The sequence below is a fragment of the Silurus aristotelis genome, assembly GCF_946808225.1.
Source record: "Silurus aristotelis genome assembly, chromosome: 8".
NCBI lineage: Eukaryota > Metazoa > Chordata > Actinopteri > Siluriformes > Siluridae > Silurus > Silurus aristotelis.
The window spans coordinates 20,717,670-20,734,110 of record NC_139581.1 but is presented as its reverse complement, the minus strand read 5'-3'; the positions used below and the strand labels follow the sequence as shown (position 1 = coordinate 20,734,110).

General features: G+C 38.0%; 1 protein-coding gene across 1 annotated transcript in view; it reads left to right on the top strand.

Moving 5' to 3' along the window:
• Positions 1-5,235: 5,235 nt before the first annotated feature.
• Positions 5,236-16,441, top strand: part of sorl1 (sortilin-related receptor, L(DLR class) A repeats containing) — an 89,471-nt gene continuing 78,265 nt past the window's right edge. Inside the window, exon 1 of the mRNA XM_083549343.1 lies at positions 5,236-5,592. Within this exon, the coding sequence (XP_083405469.1) occupies positions 5,326-5,592 (267 nt within the window). The 5' untranslated portion in view covers positions 5,236-5,325. The remainder of the gene's footprint in view (positions 5,593-16,441) is intronic.

Sequence of the window (16,441 nt, the reverse complement as noted above, 5' to 3'; positions counted from 1 at the left end):
TTTACAGCTCTTCAGATCGTTTCAAACAGTTACATATTTTCTTAAAAACATATACCTGCTTAACACTATATGAGCAAATCATGCTATCTTTTGAAACATAATGCTAGTATTTAGCATTGTGCAAATAACAGCAGTGCTGCCTTTTTTTTTATATAAATCATATAAATCATCTATATTAGATTTTATTTAATAAAGTAATAACTTAATTGATGCTGTAATGACAGCAGATTGCAGACAAGTAGAAAATATCCTAAAACATTCGATCAAACATAATACAGTAACAGCAGTGAGAGGAATAATAGCTTAGCTGAAAATTACCACAATACTATTTCACACCAACTTAAGAAAGTCTCAGTGATTTTTCATCCCATTACCTCATAAGCATTTCAATTTTAATTAAACCTTTGTGCCACATTCAACCAGACAAGATTATTAGATTGTTCTTAGATTGTGGTTTAGACATTTGTTATAGCAGTAAGTAGCAGTAGCATGTCACGAAAAATCTAACTGAAAAAGACAATTGCTGTTCAGGGCCTCACTACTGAAATGCTCAAATGGCCCAAGCTGTTCCTTTATGCCTGTCAACATCTTAGAACCTAAACATTTAGATACTTAAGACGTTTTAGTTGGGTTGGAGTTGAAGATCTTCAGTGGCCTGCTTTAGACCTCTGGCCTTAACCCTATTGAACACCTTTAGGATGACTTGGAGTCTTATGGTTAGGTGTGTACGCATTTTTCTACATATATTGTACTGATATTAATCTTTATACAAACTGTTCTGTGGTGCAATATCAGGACATGATTAAACACAGTGTAAAACAGTGTTAACTGTATAGTATGTATTACACAGCTGGATTATTGACAGTGAGGTCATCACAAAGAAAGTTCATATATACACATGCAAGCACTTATTTTGGTAAAATGCTTGAGGTGGATCTAAAACAATGAAGAACACTGATAGGGATACACTCCAGATGGAACACTAGCCCATAACAGGACACCATTCACACAACATGCACTTCACACACACACACACACACACACACACACACACACACACACACACACACACACACACACACACACACACATATACTTTTCACATGTTTGTGGTAAGTAAAAGGAAACTCACATGGAAACTGAGAGGGGAAATAATCAATTCTACACAAACAAGAAACTCAGGATTGAATTGTTGACCATGGAGATGTGATGGCACTAAGCCACCTGAATAGATAATAATATACAATACTATACAGTAGGTTTACTGGTCGGCGCTAATTTTTGTTTTGTCTCTCTGTCCCACACTGTCTTGTGTTGTCTGTCTGCACTGTTTATTTTTTTGGGGTTTTTTTGTCTGCACTGTTTGCACTAGTTTGCACACGATGCACTTTATGTGGCAAGGACACTTACTTTAGTCCTTAGCTCTGTGTTCTGTTATGTAGCTTTATGTTCTGTGTTGTAGCTCTATGTTGTTGAATGTAGCACCAGGGTTCTGGAGGAACGTTGTCTCGTTTCACTGTGTACTGCGTCAGTTATATATGGTAGACATGACAATGAAAGCTTCTTGACTTGACTTGACTTGACTTGACTTGACTTGACTTGACTTGACTTGACTAAGGAGTTCATTAGAGCCAAGTCATTCAGATCTAGATTAGTGCATGGTGTCCACGTATCCGCTTTCTTTACTTTTTTTTTTAATCTTATGATGAAACGTTTCTGTATAAAAGAGGTCACAACCATGTCAATATAACGCCACACAAAGCAGAACATGACCACGTCATTGTCACATCTAATGCATTCAGAAAATTGTGTTCTTTTCATTGCCTTAATATAGCAATTATTTGCATCATATCTGCTTCATCATAGATTGCTCTGTTTCATACTATTTGTGAGCTTTTATTTATTTTTATTACATTTGCTTTTTTCCAACCGTGGTTTTTCTCCGAAGATGAGTAGTGAGTCTGCTCGTGCTTTTCCTGCCTTATGCTGAAATGGTTTTCAAAGGAGACATTATCTTGCATAATTTAACACAGTTCCCCGTGCTCTTTAAAAGACATCTGTGAAGAGTGCAATAAAATTCACCCTTAATTAAGCTTTTGGATGGGTGGTAATTTTGTATGCTAATGATCTCTGCTCATTGGTCACCTCTTTTTTTTTTTTTTTGGGGGGGGGGGGTCATTTGGTGGAACTGACATTTTGCGGTAATGAGGAGCTCAGCAATGTTGACAAAAGCAGATTGAAATGATAAAACTAGACTACAAAAAAAAAAAAAATAAACCATCCTGCTTTATGGTGATTAAAGAAATGTTAAGGAAGGAATGTAGAAAAAATGGTTGATTTGAGCTCCTCAATTTATTATTTGGGGTTCCGCTGGGTTCTCTGGTTTCCTCCTACCTCTTAATAACTATAGAGTAGGTGGATAGCCTACAGTAAAATGCCTCAGATATGAATTTGTGTTCCTTACAGGCATTGTTCCTGTGATAGCTTTCAAATCCACAATGACCCTGACCTTAGCGAAGATGAAAAAATGGATATAATATTTAAATGCAAATTAAAAATTATTATTTATTTACAGTGTTGCTACATCATAAATCAAAGCAAATTTTAATTAGCTAATGTTTTTTTTTTACTTATAGTAAATTTTTTGTGTGTTGGAATCGACACTGATACCAGACTAGTATCTGATACCTGACACCTGATGTTTATTTTCTCATTGATTCTTTTCTCAGGTCAAACATTAATTTTATTACTTTGATTTTTTGTTGTTTTTTTTAGACAAAAAAAAAGAACAAAAAAAAAAGTCAAAAATACTTAATTTTTTGTTTCTGTCTGTGTGAAATCCTCTGATGTTAATCCAGTATATTTCAAGATATCCAGTTAAAGGCTTGACCAATAGACCTGTAAACTGCTGAAATCTTTTGAAATCTATTGAAGTCTGTGTCTATGTGGATATCAGTCTGTCTATCTGCTTATGTATCTGTCTGTCTGTGACTATCTATCTATGTCTGCCTGTCTGTGCCTGTCTGTTTGTATGTATGTGTCTATCTGTCTATGTCTCTCAGTCTGTTTGTTTGTTTGTCTATGTGTGTGTCTATGTGCCAATCTGTTGATGTATGAATGTGTTTGTCTGCCTATTTATCTGTCTGTCTGTGACTATCTGTCTACGTGTCTGTCTGTCTATATGCCTGTGACTGTGTCTATGTGCCAATATGTTTGTTTGAATGTGTCTGTCCATTTGTGACTGTCTGTCTATATATCTATATATGTGTATGCATATATCTCAATATGTCTATCTGTCTATGTGTCTGTCACAGTCTGTGTTTGTTTATTTGTCTGTATGTGCCAGTCTGTTTATGTGTGAATGTGTTTGTCTGTCTTTGACTATCTATGTGTCTGCCTGTCTGGCTATGTCTGTCAGTGACTATTTGGGAATATCTATGGGAAGTTCATTCCACCACCTTGGTGCCAGAACAGAGAAGAGCCTTGAAGTGTACTTATATCTATATGTGTCTGTCTGTGACTATCTGCCTGTGTCTATATGCTGATCTGTCTGTGTATATCTCTATATGTGTCTGTCTGTGACTCTATAACTATGTCTGTCAGTGACTGTATGTGTCTATATGCTGATCTGTCTGTGTATATATATCTATATGTGTCTGTCTGTCAGTGACTATATGTATATATCTATATGTCTCTGTGTCTGTCGCTGACTAGCTGTCTGTGTCTATATGCTGATCTATCTGTGTATATATATCTATATGTGTCTGTCTGTCAGTGACTATATGTATATATCTATATGTCTCTGTGTCTGTCGCTGACTAGCTGTCTGTGTCTATATGTTGATCTGTCTGTGTATATATATCTATATGTGTCTGTCTGTCAGTGACTATATGTATATATCTATATGTCTTTGTGTCTGTCGCTGACTAGCTGTCTGTGTCTATATGCTGATCTGTCTGTGTATATATATCTATATGTGTCTGTCTGTCAGTGACTATATGTATATATCTATATGTCTCTGTGTCTGTCGCTGACTAGCTGTCTGTGTCTATATGTTGATCTGTCTGTGTATATATATCTATATGTGTCTGTCTGTCAGTGACTATATGTATATATCTATATGTCTCTGTGTCTGTCGCTGACTAGCTGTCTGTGTCTATATGCTGATCTGTCTGTGTATATATATCTATATGTGTCTGTCTGTCAGTGACTATATGTATATATCTATATGTCTCTGTGTCTGTCGCTGACTAGCTGTCTGTGTCTATATGTTGATCTGTCTGTGTATATATATCTATATGTGTCTGTCTGTCAGTGACTATATGTATATATCTATATGTCTTTGTGTCTGTCGCTGACTAGCTGTCTGTGTCTATATGCTGATCTGTCTGTGTATATATATCTATATGTGTCTGTCTGTCAGTGACTATATGTATATATCTATATGTCTCTGTGTCTGTTGCTGACTAGCTGTCTGTGTCTATATGTTGATCTGTCTGTGTATATATATCTATATGTGTCTGTCTGTCAGTGACTATATGTATATATCTATATGTCTCTGTGTCTGTCGCTGACCAGCTGTCTGTGTCTATATGCTGATCTGTCTGTGTATATATATCTATATGTGTCTGTCTGTCAGTGACTATATGTATATATCTATATGTCTCTGTGTCTGTCGCTGACTAGCTGTCTGTGTCTATATGCTGATCTGTCTGTGTATATATATCTATATGTGTCTGTCTGTCAGTGACTATATGTATATATCTATATGTCTTTGTGTCTGTCGCTGACTAGCTGTCTGTGTCTATATGCTGATCTGTCTGTGTATATATATCTATATGTGTCTGTCTGTCAGTGACTATATGTATATATCTATATGTCTCTGTGTCTGTCGCTGACTAGCTGTCTGTGTCTATATGTTGATCTGTCTGTGTATATATATCTATATGTGTCTGTCTGTCAGTGACTATATGTATATATCTATATGTCTCTGTGTCTGTCGCTGACTAGCTGTCTGTGTCTATATGTTGATCTGTCTGTGTATATATCTATATGTGTCTGTCAGTGACTATATGTGTCTATATGCTGATTTGTCTGTGTATATGTATCTATGTGTTAATCTGTCTATATGTATGTCTGTCTGGAGACAAAATGCCCCACACAAAGGTGTTGTGTGTTATCAGTGGGGACCTGCCGCTCGAGGCGCTCTCTCTCACACGCACGCACGCGCACACACACACACTCGCGCGACACACGCATACACAAGCACACACACACACACACACACACACTTTCGCGGCGGCTTGAGCGCACACACAAACAAACATGGCGGCCAGGCAGACGGGTAAGATGCTCGCTGTGGGTCGTTGCGCCGTGTTTGTGATGTTATGGCTCGTCCCCGGCTCGTTTTGCTCCACGCTCCGGCTTCACCAGGACAACCGATTCATGCTGCCGCAGGACCGAGGCTTTTCCCTGATCAGTGCGCCCGATGAGCTCCGGGAGCGAGGCGCGGAGCAGCACAGCGCCAGCCAACACCGACACCGCGCTCGGAGGAGTAGCGCCGACACCGCCGTGCCAAACGTTTACGGACGGGTAAGACAAGTTTCCCTTTTTCATCCGTGCACGATCCGGGAACAGGGGGGGCGAGAACCAGAGATCTGGAGCTCCTGCATCAATAATCAATCACTGGCTGCGTCTGGAAGATGTACCTTTTCCAACCTGAGTTCACCTTTCTCCTGCATGGGGTCTACTGGGACCTGTTTGTGTTCCTCTCCAGTGGCTTTCCATCAGACACTCACCCTGTCAGATCTAATCACTTATTCTGAAGATCAGATTAATAGAATCCACTAAGGATTGATTTTTATCAGCTATGGAAAAGAAAATCATGTCACCTGCAATGTAGAGAAATAAAAATGTAACTGATCAAGTATAATAATCTCTCTCTCTCTCTCTCTCTCTCTCTCTCTCTCTCTCTCTCTCTCTCTCTCTCTCTCTATATATATATATATATATATATATATATATATATATATATATATATATATATATATATATGATGGTATAATAATATGTAAGTAGATTTTAAGGTCAGAGCCACTGCACCATGAGGAGTTTGTTTTGCACCCAGTGGTAAACCACTACATCAGGCTACAGTAGATCATTAGTGGGATTCATTAAAGTGATGTAGCTCGAGTGATCGCTCATGCTTTTATTATTAACCTGTTGCTATTCTGTGGAACGGAGTGAGCCGTGTGTGTGTGTGTGTGTGTGTGTGTGTGTGTGTGAGTGTTTGTGTTTCTTTTTCTTTTTTTTTTTTCCCTTTTTAATTAATTATTTGTTTTTGCTTTTATTGCACACCTGGGCAGTTTTACCAACACTGCAGCACTGGTATTGGGTGTAAGGTTTTAAAACCAGGCTGGGAAATTATTACACACAAGGCAAAATTGTTTACAAACACTTGCTGAATCTTTGGCCCGTTGTCCCAAGACTGGAAAAGCAAAACTCTGTCAATAGCAAAATCTGCATCTTTTTTTTTTCTTTTTCTGCATCTATATACTGTAAATCTGTCGACCAGCCAACAACACACTGATGTACACATTTCAAACCTGCTATATATATATATATATATATACACACACACACACACACACACACACACACACACACATACTGTTGCAGGTTGTAAATTATTGTTACAGTAATGTATACCTAATCAGACATACATAAATAAAGAGACACAAATGCAATGTAATTATAAAGAATGCTGCATTTTGCTGCAGAGTATTTACAGGACTCAGCAAAATAAAGTGGACATAAACAAAAAAAAAAACAAGATTCGATGCTGTGGTCTGGACATTAGCATTTAATCTACCTCACACGACTAATCAGTTAAAAAAGAATGTCCAGGACGGATGATTTCAGCCACCGAAAGCCCACACTTTGTAACGGCATGTGTCCTCGATTGCCTGAAGTAAAAGCGTGTGTGCAAGGGTCTGGAGGTGCTTTCATCACTATGCACAAAAAGCTTCTCAGTGGGCTTTAGGAATATGTAATATGAAGAGGGGTATAGAACAAAAAAATATGCAAGGTTTGATTTACCTGTTGTTGACTTATGGAATCTCATATTGTCCCAGATGATAATGTACCTGGGCTGCCCTTTTGGTCCACCCCTCTGGAGGACTTGTGTCCAGGAATGTGATAAGAAGGGCAGGGTTTAAGGAACCAAAGTTAGCATCGTGATGACTAATGACTGCACACATGGTGAAACGTCTTCCATGTTGTAGAGGGACATTTACAATGGCATGTTGGTCTAACGTTTTTTAATTGTCCCATTCCTTTGGCCCTTAAGCTACCGGTCATCAGCAATGGACATGATATTGTAAACTAAATTAAGAGCAGCTAATATGGTGTGGTATTTATAAAAAAGTACAGTACTGATATGAAAATAAATCCACAGAATTCTACTTATCTGCACATAGTCACAACACTGTTCTTTTACTATCTAGGAGTTTCACTCGAATCGCACCATGGTTTTGTTGTGAACATAGTGTAGATAGTAGGAACTGACTGATTCTCTTTTCCTAATGTACGGATAATAGATGCAATCGCGTAGCCACTCGGGTCAGACTGAACTTTCTGCCCAGTCTCTCTCATCAACCAGTGTAGGCCTAAACTCATCTCAGCCAACTGTCCTATTTCTTCCCTGTTCTCCTCTTACTCTAACTCCTTCATCTTAAGCTCTTTCTTCACAATTTACTGTACCTCGATTTTTCTTTTAAATAGAAGAGCATGCCTGTGGCCCTTAGTGCAAAAGCTCTATTTTTTTTAATGGACATTTCCACAACAATTGTTTACACTTGTGGAAAGATGTACACAAGTGTTGCCATTGGGACCGTTGTTGCTTTTTTTTTTTTTTTTTTAAAGAGACCAAAGCTCGATCTTTGAATGTTGTATCTTATATAGAGAACTGAAGGAGGTAACGAATACATTGTGCTTAGAACATTGCAGGCACGAGTCATGGATTCGTTCGGATGAGTGTTAGGTTTCAGTGATTGTGTCTCCAGTTCCAATTTGATTGTGCAAACAATTGGGGGAAAAAACCTGCAAATCTTGTCACAATTGCATAGAAGGCTCAAGTTCAAACCCTAGTTTCTGTGTTTTCACGTTCCTTGATGGTTTTCATGTTTAGTTGTGTTGGAATTGAAGTGGAACCGATTGGAAATGTAGTCTGAATTTACACAGACAAAAAAGTGTAGGGGAAAATAGTATTGTTCAAGAACTATTGATATTTAAACAAAAACATTTCAGTTGTAGTCAGTATTCAGTAGTTTGAAGTAAGTGCCAGAATCAGAGGAACTGCAAGTTTCTTTTTCTTCTTCCTCTTTGTCATCCTATTCGTTTAGTTCTTCAGTTTTGAGCTTTAAAAAATGATTAAACCACGTATTTGAAATATTCAGTCGCTATAGTAAAAACGAATAGATATGTATAGAGTATAAAAACGAGGAATGTAAGTCTGGACGAGTCTAAGGGCTTAATGGAAGGGTGGTGTGTCTGAGCCGGCGCAGTCATGTCTTCCAAGCCGTATAGAAAAAAGTCCGAGACGTATTGCAAGAATATATGCGAGAGGATTATCGTTCCCATGAAGCCGATCCCAGGCTTTTTACACCTCGCTTTCCGCACGGTCGACCATAAAAGCTCCCGCAGCCCACAAGTCACATCCAAGCAGCCATTAAAACATACACTTACAGTCATAACACAGTAATTGGTATTGGTGAGCGTAGAAAACAGGCTTCATCATAGGACGAGGTGGTTTTCCGGAGCAAACCTACTAAGGTTTGTTATAAACCAAAAATCTGTATTTCACTCATGTATTTAGCTTTTAATAACATAACGATGCGATTCTTTGACAGAAAATACCCATACCGCTCAGTATAAACCAATGTGATCCACAGTACAGCTATAGTAAATCTAGTTTAGTGAAATGGTCTTAAACTTTTAGTCTTAAACTTTTAGAGTTGAAGATGACTTGAATGGACAAACAGCCAGTCAAACCGGTTACACTGGTAATAATGTGGTTCAGCTGCAAGGTCTTAAAATTCTTTCAGTATTGCTTCTGATTGTCTTGTGATGTAAAAACACCACACACACACACACACACACACACACACACACACACACACACACACACACACACCTACCTCATGAAAACCATCCATTGATAGTAATTCAAAAATATAAACAAAAGGAATACGTAGATGCATTTGGAGAAAATTCCCATAGTAGTGCACTGCTATATAACAATTTTATATGATGCAGGATAAAAGAAATAAACGCATGTAAATTGGAAATTCTCTTGAAATTCTTACTGGAAATGACTTGCAGCTTTAGCAGGGCAAAAGCCTTCGCTCCTGAATGAATTCTTAATGTTTCAGGTTTACACTTCTTTTCATCAGCAATTCTATTTTCACTCTGGTTTCCACACAATGCCGCATGACTCTAGTCGCCATATTAACTTTTTTTTTTTTTCACAACTAAATAGATGCCCACGTTGGCGAGAGTCGAAAGGTCTCGTTAAAAACGAGGCTGCGAGGCTTGAACGTAAGAGATCAGCTTTCAAATTGTTGATACTAGTATCACAGTCGATTCCATTGTCCTTGTCATTTCGCAGCCAACTTGTGACAGCCAAAAGAGGAAGCTGTGTCTCTTTTTCTGTTTCTTCAGAAGTCTGAATTCCCTGAAGGGGAGGTGGTAACTTAGTGGTTAAAGCGTTCCACCTTGTATCCGAACGTCATCAGTTCAAATCCCAGGGACACCAAGCTGCTACTCTGAGCAGGACCCTTAACTCCAAAGCTGCTCAGTTGTATGAATAAGATTGATGTAAGTCTCTCTGGATTTAGGGGCGTCTTCCACAATGGCTTAAATGTAAAGTGTACATTTTTCAGGAATGCCGCAAATGCAGCTCCAAACAACAGATATTAAAACGTTTCAATGTAAAAAAAAATTCATTTGGTTCTTGATTTCCATTTTGAAAAAGTTTTTCACTCATAAACAAGCGATGTGTGGGAGATTTTGGTAGACAAGATCTCTGTATAATGTATTTGTGTATCTAAGTTGGAAAATTGGACACATGATTGGCATTGCAAAATGTTTTGATGTACAGAGAAAGAGAGAGCGAGAGCGAGAGGAAAAAATAGGAAGCAAATCATCTGTAAACTCATACCCAAACCTGTGTGTTTCCTTCAGTAAAACAGGAAGAACAGCTTTAGCAACAGTAAACATAAAGAACAGCTGACAGACTCTCACTGCTGCGCAACGGAAATCCTTTATTAAGTGCTCACAGAGATCTGCATGGAGCTCATATTATTCGCTGTTTTTTTTTTTTTTTTCTTGAGATTTTCCAGAACGTTTTCTATTCCCTTTATCATCTTTGTAGGAAAAAGTCTGTACCTTCTCATATAGATACAGATGCAGCTTTTTTCAATGTAAAAAAAGTCAACTAGACAGAAAAGATTAATTAAGGATCTGATTTGGCAAAAAAAAAAAAAAAAAAAATATGTTGCTCAGAACCCACTTTCTGTTTTGTGGTTTTATTTCCGAAGCATCCCTGCGATCAGAGATGACGCGTAAACACCAGAGCGTTGTTTTAACTCTCGCAGAAGCAGCTAAACCCGAACATCCCCTTTGCGGTTCAACTTTTTCGCAACTTATCTTCGATCTTTTCTGCCGAGTCGCCTGATAAATAAAAGACCAGAATGTTTCTGAGGGAAACGTTCAGGCGAATTAAGACATAAAGAAGAACGCTTTTAATTCAGGCACTTGTGTTAAAGACCTATTGCAGAAATCTTCCAGTGCAATTCAGTGGAATCCCATTTGGTAATTGCACTGTTTGTTTTTTTTCTCATTTGCTACATTTTTAGACTTTTAACCCCTGGAAGGCCCAATGAAGATTCCAGATTTCTCTGGGGGGGGCACCTTGGCCCATAATTTCCATGCATCTATCTCTTTCTCTCTCTCTCTCTCTCTCTCTCTCTCTCTCTCTCTCTCTCTCTCTCTCTCTCTCTCTCTCTTCTCTCTCTTTCTCTCTCTCTTTATAAAGGAAATAGTATTGATTTTGGCTGCAGAATAGATTCACAGCAAGGGTCATGAATACTAATGTGACAGTGTCTTCTTGGAGAGAGAGAGAAAAAAAAACGGCAAAATGAGCGGTTTGGGACGGGAACCAGTCAACGGTGTAGAATAAAGGACCATATTGTGTATTTCGGAAAACATTTCAGACAGTTTGTCTTTCATACTCGTCTTTATTATAAACATTGCTTGTACACTCCAACACTTGAGGGGCTTTGCTTATTCCAGGAACTGTGACAGGGCTGGATAAGGATCGTAACCATAAATAGAAGCTGCGTTCGACTCTTTGTATAGATTGTGGATGGAAATGAGGTTTTATTTGCCCAGAATGGTGAGTGGGTGAAGGCCTGTAATAAAAACATGAAAAAGATTAGATTGCATTCATGTTAAAAACACAATGCATATGAAACGAACCGGTCTGAACAGTATGCAGTCTTTACACATGACTGACCAACCAGCTTTCACTTCAAGTTTGTCACATAAAGAAAAAAAAAAAGAAAGTAGGAAAGTCAGTGAGTCACCACTAGAGCAAAATCATGAGCCTTGTAGCTCTGAGGCACAGGACATTTCCTGGCCATGACAGCACCAATAAAGCCACGTGTGATGTGTTTTAACAACATCTAATAAAAAAAAAAAAAAACCCTCAGTGTCCCAGCAGTTCATATTTTTCTAGGGTTATTGTTGAACGCTATTAATAGGGCGTCTTCACTAACGTATATGGTTGATTGCATGCAAATTGAACTGCTGGCCATGGTATCAGTGCTGCAGAGATGATGTCATCTCCATCGGCTTAATGCTTGCAGCACTGGCTGTAGCAGCACTCATTCTGTCCCTCCTGATACCCCCCACCCCCTACACACACACACACACACACACACACACACACACACACACACACACACACACACACACACACACTCTTGTAGTAATATATTACAAAATGACAGATTGTAAACCTCCATATGCATTTCCTTTTTTTTTTTTTTTTTTTTTCTTCCGACATTGCAAAAGGTCACATAGCTGTGTTTACACTTCTATAGTACTAGATTTGCATATAAAAAAAAGACCTCAGCGGACTGTCCATAGTAATAATAATATCTTTCGGTCATATCCGTGGATTATATCGTCACCAAGAGATGATTGCAAACCTCTACAATATTTGTCTTGCACGCTGCAATGTTGAGTCTGAGAGCGCATGAACTACAGCCAACAAGCGGCTTTTCCCTCCCCGAGCGTCAGTGGGCCATGGCGAAGGAAGAAAGCGGTGATTTACGCATCTTGGAGCACAAGTACCCTTATTCAGCAGCAAGAATGTTCCAGCTTCTAGATGGCGGGGACGAGGCGGTAGAGAAAGCCAACTGGTGTTCAATTATGGTAATTAAAGCCCTTGTGTGAAATGTGTGAATAGCTGAGTAGTGGTGAGCCATGATAAAGGATTGCATTTGCTCAAAAGCGGAGAGGCAGTTCCGGATGAATTATTAAATTAATTGAGTTTGACTTTGATGGGAAAAGTATTTGATGAAGCAATAATGTAGGGTTACATAGATGTGTTTACATTTGCAGCATTTGGCAATGGTACTTTTGCATTATGCTGCGTAATCTCCATTATAAAAAAGACTCCTTACACTTGTACAAAGAGGTTAGAGTTTTAGAATACTATTGAGCTAAGGATTATTATTATAAATGTTTTTTTAACGCTCGTATAAGATTCATTTATACAGTGCGCTACATTTTCTCAATCAAGTCCTTGCGTGTCTCTTCCTCGGTGCTGTTCTTTCGTTCAGGTGAGAAAGCAGCGATCACATTCTGGAGCGATTAACCAAACACGCCACGTATTTCGGGATGTGGGTGTCATTTTATATTTATTTATACATTTATTTATTTATTTTTGTAGTGCTGCTGAACTTGACTTACGAGATGCAACCTAAGCGAAAGGATAAAGTTGTAAAAAAAATAAAAATAAAATGCAATCCTTCTCAAAAAAATGCTAATGTAAAAATGAGTTTTCTGGATATTTGGGGCAATAAGCAAAAAAATATGATGAATAGTGAATGCATAGTGGATGAAATTGAAAAAACTGAAGCTAGATAATTATGTAATTTTCGAAGGATATAACGATGCATTGTGACATGGTTCATCGCCAATACAAAGATTCTGTGGAAAATCGGCCTCGTATTAATTAAGCATGAATGCAGATTTTGTGTTTGAATGTCAGAGGTCTCAGAGGATCTGTGCCTCCCATGGTTTAAATACAATCATATGAAAATGAAAGTACACCCTATTTAAGTTCTTTATTCTAACCTTCCTGGTAGTGGAAGCCTGAGCAAATTCACCCCAAGGTCAGACTGTACAATGCTCTGAGGAAATTGCAAAAAAAAAACCAAAGTTACATCACAGACGCTACAAGCTTAGAAAATATGATTTGTTTTGAAGGTTTGCCACTAGACACTGTCTTCTCTTTCAAAACAAAACAAAAAACATGGCAGCACGTTCGCAAAGTTGGATCTGATCAGCTCACAAGATCTGGAATGATGAGAGAGATTTCGAAGAGCATGTACTTTAATTTTTAAACGACGAAAGCATGCCGGTTACGTTATCGTTTCTCCTGCGGTGCCATTATTGCGAATCATCTGCATCTTTGACACGATTACAGTGACGAAAAAAAGATTTTTGGTAATACATACACGGATCAACCACAACATTAAAACAACCTCCAGGTGGAAATTTGTTAGGCAGCAGATTCTTGACGTTGTGTTAGAAGCAAGAAAAACACAAGTACACACCATCAGTGCAATGCCCTCAGCGGAATTATGTACACTTGACCTCCCAATTCCTCAGGTCCCAATCTGATTGAGCATCTATGGGATGTGCTAGACAAACAAGTCCAATCCATGGAGGCTCCAGTTTGCAACTTGTAGAACTTAAAGAATCTGCTGGTAACGTCTTGGTGCTAGATAATGGAGCACACCTTCAGAGGTCTTGTGACTGGGTCAGAGCTGTTGTGATGGCACACGAGTGACCCATGTTATATGTTTTAATGTTATGGCTGATTGGTGGATGTGCCTCCACAAACTGCACTATAACCTAATTAACCAGCTCTTATTAACCAGAACCATGTTAATATTATATGTTATATATTAGATATTTTAATGTATAATTCCTTAGACCACTGCTAGAGAGCTCAGTATGTTTCTGTGGTTTATTTTCCTCAGGGTACAGTGTTTATTTAATAATCTTAGTTTTTTTTCTAAATGTATTTATTTATCATAGATATGGCAACTCTCTAATAGATTGCATTTTTTTCCTTTTCCTTGCAATTTTTACATGAATAGATTTTAGACAAACAGCAGAAGGACATCATATAGCATTGTATTTGTACGGGAGGCTTTTCAGTCATAAAACATGAACATTCTTGGAAGTCTGTGAATTCAATTGCGAAGCCCGTGTTGTGAATTATGACCTAATTTCACTACACATGTATAGTGTATCATTACAATCTTTGCCAAAAAATTTTTTTTCCCTCTCCCCAGCATCATATTTCTGAACAACGATTGAAGGTTTGAGTGCGTTTTCATTCCTATGTACCCTTCAGTCAGTCCTTTTACTTTTTGGTTCATTGAATTGTATGCAGTGGAATAAAATTGCTACATAGGAACAAAAGAGTGCAAACTTCATTTTGGTTTCTACTTTACAAATGATCTAATGGGCATGAAAGTGCTTAGTTGAAAAGAAGGGTCTTCAATTACATTGAGTGTGAGTACAGAGAAAAGTCTCGATGCTCGTTTTCCTTGTTGTGTTAAGGGATGATGTGTAAAGTCGAGTTGTTTTACAGGCTCGAAATCAATCAAGATGCATCTCCATAGAGTATGTCTGTCTAAATAGATATATGGATTGTTCGGATTTATGAATGTAACTTCGGCTCTACGTCTCACTAAACGCACTTCATTCATAATGTAAAGCAATTCAGAGCCACTGTTTAAATGTTACAGGAAACGCTGTGGGGTCATGTGATTCGTCATCACCTGACTCCTTTCCTAGATATCTTCTAAAATATGTTTGCTTCCTTGATGCAAATGAATATTTAAAAGGCTTTAATAATAACCTTGATATTTTTTTTTAATTTGCATTGAAAATAGGATATAAATATATATATGAAAGTAAGCTTGTGCTCTTCAAAGGGAAATGCTGTGGTTTGTAATATTTCACTTTAATAGAGCATCAGAAGAGCCATCATCTGAAAAGCCCACATCCCATCATGGTCCTGAATTAAAGATGAGAAAGGCTTCACGGCTCAGAATTCCAAATTGAAAAGCTGACACATTTTTACTCTCTCTCCCCTTTTTCTGTCTTTCCCATGCCACTTGGGTTTTGTTGTGCCTTCTCGTGTGTGTTTTGTCTAGGCCAAGGCCTGTTTGTGCTGTATGAAATGTGAGCGCTTATAGTAAGTTGCCTGAAAGGATGGATTTGGGTCTGATGTATCAAATACACACCTGCTTTGCAGCAACAGGAGCAGCCACAGCAGGTGACGAGGAGAACCGCTGGCAGAAGATTTGTGTTTTTATTTTTTTTTCGATTTAGCATTTATAATAGTGTTCCTCGGTTGTAGTTCCGGGATAGAATAGAGACAGAATTTCTAAGAATTTCTGAGCAGCTTTAGCAGTTATGTGGTTTAAAAAAAACAAGCATTAGCATCATTTGTTTGCGCTTGTACATGAAACCCTGCCTCCTGGAATCCACAGTGTGGCTAGTTCAGGAGCTAACTTTAACTTCAACTCATTTCATTCTACTTGCCAAGATTTGCCAACAAAAAAAACAACCCACACGCTATAAATACTTAATGATTTTTTGATGTGAGAAGGAAAAGAACAAGCTGAGAGTATTCTAGCTTATTTCATGCTACCAGGACATATCTAATTAGCAAATCTGACTGATTAGCATGCAAGCAATATTGAACACTATTCTGCTAGTTTTGACAAAGCCAGCTTCAAACACGAATTACTGGCACGATAGATACCGTACATATTTATTATCCATCACTGATCAATAGTCAAACTTTACATCTGGTAGTTTTATTTTTTATTTTTTTACATTTATTTACAGAATACAATTACATTTCTTCGATAAACATGACTGAAAACGTTATGCTTTCAAAGAAAAAAAGGAATTTGACAGACATTTTCTTTCAGAAAAACAAACAGATTGAATGGTAGAGAGCCAATCAGATTGTAGGCTTCAAGATTCTTGAAGATTCTTGAGTTACGTCAAGAAATCGTTCATCTTCTAGCGTTATTGATTTCATGATTAGCATGTTTCTTCA